At 33.5% G+C, this 13,016-nt stretch overlaps 1 protein-coding gene across 2 annotated transcripts in view; it reads left to right on the top strand.

Moving 5' to 3' along the window:
* The window catches only part of LOC145666602 (A disintegrin and metalloproteinase with thrombospondin motifs 7-like), a 347,276-nt gene that overhangs the window by 257,548 nt on the left and 76,712 nt on the right, over positions 1-13,016 (top strand). For both annotated transcript variants that reach the window (XM_081734010.1, XM_081734009.1), the window contains exons 11-12: positions 8,028-8,237; positions 10,854-10,959. In XM_081734010.1, coding sequence (XP_081590136.1) covers positions 8,028-8,237; positions 10,854-10,959 — 316 coding nt within the window. The remainder of the gene's footprint in view (positions 1-8,027; positions 8,238-10,853; positions 10,960-13,016) is intronic.

The raw sequence follows: 13,016 nt of genomic DNA on the forward strand, positions 1-13,016 counted from the left end.
TATGAACAAAATCAAAATCGCCTGTGTAGTTTTTGAGAAAATAGTATCGAAAATTCCCACCCAAGAATAAACTAAACCTTTTTGGATTTTTCCTAGAAAATTGACTTATGCTGTACTATAGGGTTGTTAGTAGAACATTGATTTATGAAATATCAATGAAATGTGAAAATAGCAAATTTTAGTTTTCACTTTTTAAGTTTTAAATTAGGTTTCGATACGTTGAACAGTATGGCTTTTAGACGAATGAATATCTGCAAATCGGGGCGAATGAACATACGAACGAACAGATGGACAGACACACAATAATATGTTTTTCGGCATATAGAGGCCGTGAAATGTGTAAATCTACTGAAATCTCGAATTCTACTTTTTTCACGATCATCATACTTTCTTCTTGTCTATTGTAGCTCGAAAGTCTAAGTAGTAAAAATAGAGAAAAATCGATAGGTATAAATATAAGGTCACTCCTAGACAATTATGTTACAGTATAGTAGGTTAATAAAATGCAACTTTGTGCATCCAATTAGGTAAATGAAGTCAACAAAGTTGATGATTAATCAGTATCAATGGCGCAGGTAGAACACTGACTCGGTTCAAGCCTTCCCACCTTTAGTATAGAGATACCGAAATGGATTCTACTTTTATGTAATATGTTCACTTGTGACTCTAATATAGACATGTTACGACTCTTTTATATAGATAATTTGTCACGAAAAGCAAGTTTTAAACAGAAATGTTTAAAAATAACTTGTTTCCCCTAAGCTCTATCATTAGCCGTACTCGAGATCTCAGCAGATTAGGTATGTGCTGTATTCTTAATTTTTTCAACTTTTTTTTTTCGTTACTATAGGTATCAAAATTTACTATCTGCAAGCGCGAATAGAAAGCATTGAGAAAGAAAGTAGAGGTTTAAATTTTATTATTATTTAACTCCGGTTTAGTTGCTTTATTGGCGTACGTAACTTCGGTGTGCATGGTTCCTGGTTTCTATATTCGCTGGGAATACTAAAATTTTATGTCATTGTCTCAGCACCATGAGGTAATTGCGGAGTTATCTAAATTAACAAAATAAGGGCACCTGGGAACTGGTGCATTTTCCACTCATCACCCAGTTGAACCTGAGTCATCTGGCTGGCCATAGTCTTTCATACCTGTAGCGTCAGGAAGTTTAATTTAGTACTTTTTTTTAGCAAATTTCATCAGTATTTCAATATTATGTAACTGAAGAAAACAAAAGAATGTAATTTCTTCCTTACCTGTCTCATCTGCCTTACCTCTGTATAGTATATTGAAATAAAATGCTAAACTTCAACTCATAAGAGCGCATGAAGTACTCTGGCAGACCATATGTCCCACATTTCAGCCTGTGACGTCACATAACGCTTGATGTTTATTTTATTTATTTTATTTTATTTATTTATTTATCACCAGTTACAGTTCAGAGGCCATTTTACACTGGATATCCAACAACAACAATAACAATGAAAAGGATTTGGGAAGGTATCGGCCAGGACCTGTTTAGTAAGTACCATCCCGGTATTTCCCTGGTAGGACTGAGGAAAACCCTGGAAACCCTCAGTCAGGATGGTCGGCAGCGAGATTCGAACCCACGACCTCCCGAAAGCGAAGCCAACGCTCTACCACTTGACATATATATATATATATATATATATATATATATATATATATATATATATATATATATATATATATATATATATATATATATATATATATATATATATATATATATATATATATGTGTGTGTGTGTGTGTGTATATATATAAGCACATTTCTTCGTTACCCTAGTCGTACCCTAGTCTGTTTCTGGCTATGTCACTTATCACTATTGCACTCATTACTTGCATTTAGGAAATTCATAATTATTATAATGTGTAAACACAGTTTAGATTTTTTTCCTTTCATACCTATACTTAATAAAAGAGTAAATGTGTTACTCATCAACATCAAGGCCCTACTACTACTATATCTAGAAACATAAAGTTTGAATAGTATAAACCCTAGTCATGAAAACAAGGGATAAGAAAGGATTTTTAAAGTATATATCCTAAGGGAGGTTAAAAGGGGTTCGAATTTATTTTCCAAGAATGAAGGTAAAACTTAGCATTTGAGCTTAACATTAAAAATATATTAACATGTTTAAACATTTTTGAAAATTCCGCTCTCAAATAGAGAAAAGGGGGCAATTTCAGTTACAAATTTTAAGTCTTTATGTGAAACTGTCGAATGTGAGGATTTACTCAAGTTAGAGATGTGAAATTCGGTATTTAAATTCTTAATTAAAAATAAGAGAATATATATTTCGATAATCCCGCTTCTAATGGAAAAAGAGAACAAATTCTATGATATTCAAATTCCCTATTCTTTAAACAGAAAAACTTTATGTGAGTATTCGTTTAACTTGAGGGTAAGAAGTGTGGTACGTAAACTCCTAACTAGAATTAATTGTAAACGAGTTTCAGCCTTTTCAAAATTTGACTCCTAAAGAGGACAATTTCCAGCATTAAAATTTTCGATTCTATTCAGAAAATGCTTAATGTGAGTATTTACTTAAGTTGGACGCGTGAAATTTGATACATAAACTGTTAATAAAAAATGAGTAAACTTGTGTTGCTGTGTTTCTGACAATTCTGCTTTTAAAAGGGTAAATAGGGACACTATTAAAACACCGAAATTTCCGGTTTTATATTCACTAAACTTTATTATTCCCGTGTGAAGAATGTACATTTCTATTACAAGAATTCATCATTTACTTTAGTAAACATGTTTAAATAAAACACCTAATAGTCGAACTCCACTTGGGAAGGAGGAGAAAGAAAGTCACCCCCCATTTGCTCCTCACGTAGGTACACTCCTGACTGCATAATTAACATTCAGCAAAAGCATAGATCCTTAATGGAGAGTTAAAGTAATCCACTTAACTGCAAATGTGAGTAAGCATAATTTTAAAAGTAATTTCACATAGATATCTTGGCCTCATTTCCGCGAAGTTACTACTTTCCTCTTTATTTACTGTGCAACAGTTCATAAGTTTTACACCTATATCCTAATGATTCAAAAATACGTATATCAGTCAAGGTATTAATTTGAATTTATATTATCTTGAGTGTTGTCAGTTAATTGTATATTTATTAATAGCACTTGATTTAAAGCAGTGTTTCTCATTAAAGTGTTTTACAGGCCGAGACTAGTAGCGTGGTCTTGTAACCCAGCTTCATTGAAGGCGAGATCAGTGTGGTGGGGAACGGCATCAAACTTCAATCGTGGTTTGCAATCAAAATTAATAGTAGGTCCTGTCTTCGATGACACACGTCACAGAGATTTTGGTTCCGCTTCTCACACCCGATCTGACCTTGTGACTCAAACAAACCGGTGACTCGGACAAACCCGCAGACTCGGACAAACCCGTCAACTCACACAGAAACGATGACCTGGAGCAGTTAAAATTTCAGCTCTATAATAATAATGTAAAAATTTACAGTGCATTAATAATGTCCAGTATGTGGGCTCGAATATTTATGTGTTTGTGATTACCTGGTGTGATTTTTTTAAGGAAAGTACAAAATATCTTGAATATTTCAAATACAATCCATGTGTATTTGTCTTCTCACTCAAAAATAATAAAAAAGTTTTGAACACACTGTACGAAAAGATTTAACAAAATAGTTTGGACTCAACGATATCTCTTATACAAGTATTCTACTCAACAAGTTTCATAGGTTCGCTTGATTAAATTTTGACAGTCCCTCATGAGAGATAAAAAAAAAACAGAACTTTTTTCTGCTATTTACACAATTTATAGACCCTGTAGTTATCTTTCAGCGGAATGCTTTGATACATACAAGAGAAGATTTAATGAGACAAGAAAGGCAGAGAGAGAGAGAGAGAAAGAAAGAGAGAGAGAGAGAGAGAGAGAGAGAGAGGATTCTATGTTAGAATTACATTAGCAGCCTCATGTAGGGCCTACAGCGTACTCCCCATGTATATATGATGTTTTGTCTGTCGAGTCACGGGTCACGGGTCAACTACCTCAAGTGAATCCGAAAATTTGTGAACGTGAATTACATCAACGTGAATGTTAAAGACTCATTTTTTCTTTTTCTATTGTTTTCTTTTTTGCTTTGCTTTGAAAATTCGTATCTTAAGCTTTTGAGAGAGCGATAATAACATATTAACATTTGTAGTTTAACTAGGAATAAGTAATTTCTATTTTCTGACACATTGCTATACTCTATCTGAATCAATGCCATTTTTCTGAAGGTTAAGAAGGATTAAATTTCCTCTAGAGAGATATAATGACGCCACCGATCATTTCATTCATTAGTTGGTTAGCTGGTTGGAGTTTAGTGTCACTTTTCAGCATCGAGGCTAGGTAAGACATGGATTTACAGTTTAAGGTAGAATGCTAACTACCGCAATACGTTCAAATTACAAGGTCCCCCCCACCGGGAATCAAATCCGAGACTCCTTGCGCCAAAGGCACGCAGGCTAGAAACAAGACCAATAGCACTTCATTCGTATCCCCTTACGTTATAATATGACTAGTTAATTAATATAATATATATAATACAGTAGATGGATGGGCAATTCCAGCCAGCTGAAGATACATTTTACAAAACCTTTTAAATACATATGTTCAGGTATAATAAATTATAGTTTGGTTTGATAGACAACTACTTTATAGTGCCAATATATTTACTAATCAGCAAAATATGTCAAGAACTTTAATTAGAAATAAGAACTAATTGCAGATAGAATGTTTGATAATAATTGACACAAATATCTCATAATACACCACGAGATATATATACAGTGGTACCTTATGTATAATTGTTTAAGAAACTATATAGTGAGCGAATGGAGGGCAGAAGTACGTTCGTTTGACGTATGCGTGTTAATAAATATTGAATTAGAGAGCGAACAAGTGCCAATTTGTTAGAAGGATGTTCACACACACGTAACATATGTAAAAGTTGTGGAAAATTTGTCTGACTTGTTAGTATGTCGAGTGGTTGCTGTTTGGATATGGAAACTGATGTTTCTTCTCATTCAAAAACTACCTAAGTGGCAATCTCACTCTCTCAGTGAACAAAGAGTATACCATGTATACTAATTTATCCGCCCAATTCCATTATTGCTAACATTATGTTCTCATTAAATAGTAAACGTATGCTGTCTGAATCTTTTGTGATACGTAATTACATGCTGCAAAGACAACAAATATTAAATGAACTAAGTTATTAAAGTATGTTTAAAGAAAAAATAACTTTTTTGTTTATCAGTACATACTGTCGTAATGTAAAAGTACTAATATTGCTAGTAGTAATAATAATAAGTACGATATTGTACGATATTGCCCAAACCACAACATCGGTGTCAACTGTTCTTTTACATATGTCATGTTTACCATGAAGTACAGCATCCTGAACGTGCAAAATAATGCGGGTATCGGCTTCTTCGTGGTTGCAAACTTCAAGAGCTTTCGCGAAGGCAAGAGCGATTTGTTATAACTCCTCAACCATGAGTAGATACTACTTCAATGTCTGAAAAGTGCTCCGAAGTTACTATTTCTTCTCCTAGGGACGGAAATAGTTCAGATTTATTTTCGGAATTTTTAAGGAAGTTTTGCCAGTTCCTTGGCAATGATCCACTTGCCCGTACCTGGTTTTGGCAATATCATACTATTTCGAGTTGAAACGTCGAGGTCTTAACGGTTGTTCATAAAATTTGGTAGTGGAAAACATGCTAGAATCTTCTATGTCCATGTTATTGCTGAACAACTTGGAGAACGAAAATCAGTTGCACTTCACGGTTTCCACGCTTTCAGTGGATGCGACAGTGTTTCGTTTTTTTTTCTTCTTTCTTTTTCGAACGTGGAAAAGTAACCATGTGGAAGCGATGGAATTAATTTCCTGAAGTATTGGAAGCATTTCAGTTTCTGTCTCAAGATATAATCACAGACAATATATTTGATCTACTTCAAGGATATACCATGCTTTGCTATGCTCAGACGAGTGACTTAATGACTGTAAACGAGGCTCGAAAGCAACAACTTACTTCCTTCAACAGAACGATTTTCAACATTCCCCCAACAGCTGATGCTTAGAAGCAGCATATTTTAAGGGCATTTTACCAAAGTGCTCAATATGGGAACAAGCCACAATGAACATCATTAATACTCCACCACTACAAGATTGGGGATGGATTTTACAAGATGGGAAACCAACACCAAAATGGTTAACTCAACCGGAAATTTCTAAGGCAGTAAGAGAACTGATTAAATGCAGCTGTAAGAAAGGATGCCAGCAAAATGCTTACAAGTGCGAAAGGAAAGGATTGTTGTGTACGCTTATGTGCAAAAATTGTGCAGGAGTTTTCTCCTGAAGTGACTTAATGCTTTGAAACTTCCGTTATTCACTTTTTTAAAAAGTCTCATATAATACAATTTCTAATCATAATATTTCAAAAGAGTTTTCTACTAATATAAGGGTTGTTCACCGTACATTGCAACTGTAGACAAATCAGTGTAGCATGAGACTAAACGAGGAACTATATTCTGCTAGTCTGATATTTTTGGGAGATTCATTTTCTTTAATTTGACTCAAGAAATAAGTATTTATCGTAATTTCTTGAGAACGTAATTACACGTTAGTGTGAAATTAAATATTCTAAAGCACAACACCATGTAATACATAAAATCGACTAGCTCCCTTTATTTTGAAGATAGAGCAAAGATATTGACGTCGTTTGAAAGGCTAGATTATGCTCTATCATGTTTACTTCTACGTAAATGTACAAATCTGATAGTTTCATAGTTATTTGCCATTATAGCAATATTCAGTAACGAGTACAACTAAAATTTACTGATAACAGTGGCTATATTTAAATATGGTGGCCGTACAAATAACATGTATTAAGTTTAAATTTCTAACTCTTTCTTTACCTTTAATTTGACGCAAGAAGGGGGTTTCTAGGACAGTTCTATGAGGAGATATTATTATTTAAGTAAAGATCTGTGCCTTCGCGTAGACGCCATATTGATTTCCAAGATGGCGACCAAACAAGAACGAATTTCGAATGTCTCCATATCTTAAAATGTTCCCCATGCCTTATTCTACAAGTGTGCAAAGTTTCATAATTATTTCACTAAATGCAGTTTTTTATGACTAAGCCGCGCTACTAAAATGCATTTTTCTTTTTCTGAACCGGCGCAATTACTGTGGAACCATTACAAACGTGATGAACATTGTGCCTAAAGTTCTCTGATTTATTCGAAACATTTGCCTTCACAAAACATATTTAGGATAATAGTAATCTGGAATCGCTGATTCTTTCTTTAAGCACATTAATTTTACATGAAATTTTCCTCGACAAATGGAATACCTAAATTTTCTTTCGAATATTATGAAATATCATTATTCCATATGGTCACTCACGCTTTCTTGAAAATGAAAGAGTTTTACTTCCACTACAAAATGCTTTGCATTAAGACTGTCTGAAGTATTCCTTTCATTACAAAACATTACGTTGAAGAATGCTCCTACGTTTTATTAGTTTCTTATAGGATACTATAGCCTTTAAACATTTTCATTTACCTTCAAAATTATGATGAATCTATCTTTCGCTTATAAGGTCAATACATTGCACAGTATGGTAGCGTTATTAAAATTGACTGTCGACCACATATGTACATGAAGAAGTATATATTTTTGCTTTTCGCTTGGAGGCAGCAGAACACATATATATATAAACAAAAACATCTCAAAGTACTCTCCTATTTTATAAAACACCTCCTATGCAACAAATACGTGTTCAGGATTATTTTAGGAAGAGAGGAGGACATAACCACGAGTATTCACTTGATTAGGATTTTCTTCTATCATTTAAAACAACGTATAGGTTAGAATACAGAGGAATCCAAGGAAAGTGAACGTCTGTTGTTTTCTTTTTAGGATCGAATATTAGTTCCAATAAAATAATTAATACTTATATTTTTCTTGTTAGTGGTGCTTAGACAAGCAATGTGTTGAGATCAGAGATCAACCAGAAGCTATCAATGGAGAATGGGGCGAGTGGGGACCTTGGAGTGAGTGCTCAAGGACCTGCGGTGCTGGAGTTTCCATCGCTGAGCGTCAGTGTGACCATCCTGCTCCAGCACATGGCGGGAAATACTGCATTGGAGAAAGACGTCGCTATCAAGTTTGTAATGTGCAGGTAAATAATTCTATTTTATTTTAACAGTTTATGTATGCTTACATTATTTTAGAAAGTTTAAATTCTAATCAGAACTCATTAACGAAGAGCAAATGCTTACAGATAGCACAGTTTCTTCATGGAATTACGTAGGACTACCAACTACAGAAATATTGCTGAAATAGTGTTTGCATTTTCAATGACATTGTATCGGACAGAAAATGTGCATTTACAGGAGCTTTTGTTTAAATATCACTTATTAGATAGAATTAGATAGATAGAGCACGAAGTACGCAAGTTTGCTACTTTGTGTGCCTCTGACAGATAAAGCCACCAATGTGAAAGGAAAGAGTAGAGTGTGTAGTTGATGTCCCTTGCTTTTGTATCTCTCTTAGTTTAATGAAACGTAAATATATGGTTGATGGTAATGCATAACTACATTAACATCGCAGTTGTCACTGACAACAGTAAACCTAACTGGAATTCTCTATTTATCATTCGCCGTCTAGAGGAAGTGTTTTGTTATATTTGTCACATGTTTCGTGTCAATTATTGAAATATTTCCTAACTAATTCATGCAACACATAATACACAGACATACGTGGCTTGGCAAGTTTCTTCTTTCTAGGTTAGAAATTTATATATATAGCTGTGTCTATTTATCTATCCACTAACTATATATCCGCGCCACTGTATATACATATATGTTAATGTTCATCTTGAAGCATTGGAAATCATTGATTTTACAGAAACGAAGCTCGGAACATGCTTCTTTTTTCTGGTGGGATGAAATTCAAGCTTCGTTTACTCTATAAAAGAATTTGTGTCCTTTTTTTGTTCCTTTTACTGTTCTGAATTGGTAAATATAATTTCATGAAAGTTTTAAAATTTGCTTCAGCTGAAGGATTAATTCGTAGAAATGAGACTTTAGTACGAAGAAGTGCTTTGGTACAAATCTTGTGCTTTCTGCTTTTGTATAATGTGTATTCAATATTTATAGAAATAGTATCACTTTAAAGGAGGGGCAATATGTAGTGCAGAACTATTGAAAGTCTTTTGAAAGAAATAAGAGATTTTGGCCCGAATGAAATTACTTATAACATTTAGTAACACTCCTGCATAAAGACTGTAAAAACATTTTGTTAATATTAGTTATTTAGTAATACATTAATACGGCTTATATGAGTTTGTCCAGTGACTATAACTGAACTGTATATGAATGTAGTTAACACTGATTGATAAGTAACCAGAGGAGTAGCTAGGTTAATGTTATCTGTTAAAAAGACCATGTTTTTATCTGAGGATTCACATTTTTAGAGCTCTTGACCAGCATTACAAACTTTAGGCTCTGCAAAACCTAGTGGAGTGCCATCATCGATAATTTCAATAGATTTCAGAAGGAGCATCCTCCTTGCTAGATATAATGTGCAATCTTTGAAGAAGGGAAAGATTTCAAATAAAGGCGTTTTTAAACCTATGTGCACATACTGTAACAAAAGTTTTATTAAGACTCTAAAAATACATTTGAGAATAAACGAATGAGACACTTTTATATGTATAAAACTGGTAAACACTGTTTGGGTTTTAAAGGTTTTTCTGTCCTTTACAGCAGCGAGGCTAGCTTAACGTAAGATCTTAACTAGTACACTTCCACCAGGATTGAACCAGGGTTCTCTGTGCCGAAGACAAATACATTAAACATTTCCCAGGTGAAAGTAAGCATTGTTCGTCAATGACCCACAACGTATTTGTAAGTAAACAGCTTGAGTTACCACTCTTGGAAAGAGCTAGGAATTTTAAAGAGAACTCACAGTCCAGATGTTACATAAATCCAGTTTACGTTGCTAAAATCGTTATAGGAAGAAGAATATAACCGTATACATGCCTTCTTTCCATCTTTTTCAATTATATTCATGCTTTTGGTTTTTCACACTCTATTCTTGATTAGACACACACGTTTAGTAATTGTAAACAGTAACTTACGTTTCTTCTTGAATTAATACTTCAAGTAATACTATCTTTGTGAAAACCAACCTGATTAGTTCGGAAACCGTCTCAAACGCGATAAAATCATTTTACACTTAGTTATTCTGTAAGTGTGATGAACACATTCTAACGCTCGATTCAAAAATTGCTCTAGGTGAATTTCTCTCTGAATGGAAGGAGTATATTATCATAACAGAAATTCATTGACGAGGTTGCTTTAGTCAAGACATGTAGTGCGGGAGAGATTGAACACCAGACGGAACTAATCACTCGAGGACATAAATTTGGTTACCTATGCACCTGCAAAACAACTATATTTTAGCAGTTTCAGTAGCAAAGTATTGTATCAATTCCTGTGGCGCAGTCCGTACAAGCATAGTGCTTCTCAAGTATTAGATAGGTTAAAATTCAGATTATATCGTATCCCGTTATCCTGTTACTTCGAAATATACATTCTCTTGACGGTTTGGACAAGATTCTGTATGGTTTGAACTCCATGGTTAACCTGTAGCCATACCTCTTATTTGACGTTGCTGTTGAGAAATGAAATTCTTTGCCAAACAACTGACATTGAAGAAAATAATGTCCTTTGCTATTCATCATTTACTCGGATACTAATATTACAGCATATAATTTTCGTTTTCTTTTCAGCCTTGTGTGGATGGTTCTCCCAGCTTCAGAGCAATTCAGTGTTCTGCATATGATGACAAAGATTTTCACGGGCAAAAGTACACATGGCTTCCTTATTATGACAAAAGTAAGTACATAAATTACTATTATGGTAAAATATACGAGAGAAGTAATAATGCTTAACAGTATTTTTCTCTTGTACTCAGGTGTAACTTTTATAATATTTTTTGAGATTAGACACCTAGCCGGAGTTACGCATACACGAAGCATGAAGCTGTCTACAGCCGAAAAATGTTCAAAAAGTGTTATCCTTTTCATGATGATTGTTTATTTTATAATATATTGGTAGGTTCTTTATATGTTTGATCTGTTGTTGTATACATGTGCGACAAAACAAAGTTTTTATAGTTTGTCGCGTGAATATTAAACTATTTTCAATGACTAAAACTTCTCGAAAGGGATGTTAAGTCAAATTTCCCAATGTTGAAGTAAATATTTCATCTGGACGATGAAGATTGAATGTGTATTCCAAGTACTACTACAATAAAAATCGATATGTCCAAAGAGCACGAGTTCGAGGAAGATTTACGACGCTGATTTATTTCCTTATTTAACAGCGAAGTGTGAAGGACGAGAGAATTAGTAAGTTCAGATCTTAACCACTATTTAGTTTTGCTCGTTGCATTACAATAAGACAGGATCTATCTCTTTGTGGATTTGGGATCCAACTTCTTTTATCATCAGCAAGACTCTATATAAGACGTAGATGCTGCGGTGCTAAACCTGATTTTTCCTCCTCCTAAGCTTCCAAATAATGTCACGCGCTACAGAATGTAGTAACTATTTTATGTTGAGACTCAGAAAATACACGTATAAAAATACATGGGATGTATGTCCTAGTTGGGAATTGTCTAGTTGGGTACGAAAATTTTATCTTGATTTAAATTTAGAGTGTAAAATTACTAGCCCGTTTTCTAATTCAATATTCACAAATTTACATGTCCAATCATTTTATTAAAGACTTCAATTACCTTTAAACGTTTATGATTTTTACTATTTTTTATTACTCAGATTGCATTACTAAGACCTTTACTTCAAGAGACAACATTGTACACACACGAACAAAAGTGCATTCACACTTCCAATTTTCATATCCTGCAACGTTAGACAACCAACAATACTCTTACGCTTGGTTGGTTCAGAACTACGTAAAGCGTTCTACAAGTGAACTAGTTTGTTCCAAACATATCAGTATAGCAAACTTAAAAATAGAAAAATATCCATGCCTCCCGAACGAATAAAAAATTGGGTAGAGGATACCATTTAGTATCTATACAGCGATTGATATCATGAGAAAGTCACGAAGAAATCTTATTTAACCTTAGAAATACCAAGAAAAATCAATGTTGGTCAAACATTAATTTTATTTCACAGGTTACACTATTTTGTAAAATGGCTGAATGTTTTACATTATTCGTTTCAACGTTACCTTCAATTTCGTTAGTTCTCAGTTTTAATATCTTTACTAAAACTTAATGAAAAAATATCAGGTCGAGGTGTTTTGACTCCCATCTTTGTTTTGCTAAGATATTTTTATCAGCAAAACCGTATTTTTTTTATAAATGTATTATTATTATTATTATTATTATTTTCATTTACACATTAAAGCTAAGAAGAATATTTTCTGGAGTTATATTACTGCTTTCCACTGTGTTCAGGAAATGAAAGAAAAAAGAAAAAAAGAAAGACAATCTAAGAAAGTAAACACAAGATATGCAGTGTGTCTCAGTTCAATGTTTTAAATATAATAAATAGTCATATTTAGTGTCCACGTAAGATGAGTTTGTGTAATTTAATCCACAATTATTAATACAAGCAAGTTTTTATTATAAATATATACGATATCAAAAGAAAACGAGTGCTCTCTTGTAATACGCTATAATACTCGTATACCATTCACTATCCCTAAGTAATCGAGAACTGTAATTTCGTAAAGAAGAATAAACAAAAATGAACTAAAAGATAATCAAATATAAATATCGAATAATGTTTCGGATAATACTTCAATTGGAGATATCTCCACTCTCTCTTGCTCTCGGTTAATATGTGCGTGACTCTTGTATCTCATCTCTAGATGGAGAACTTTGAGCAAAGAGAATTCATCATACACCTTACAAGAACAAA

Source organism: Thermobia domestica, chromosome 12 (genome assembly GCF_964235325.1).
Source record: "Thermobia domestica chromosome 12, izTheDome1.hap1.1, whole genome shotgun sequence".
Taxonomy (NCBI): Eukaryota; Metazoa; Arthropoda; class Insecta; order Zygentoma; family Lepismatidae; genus Thermobia; species Thermobia domestica.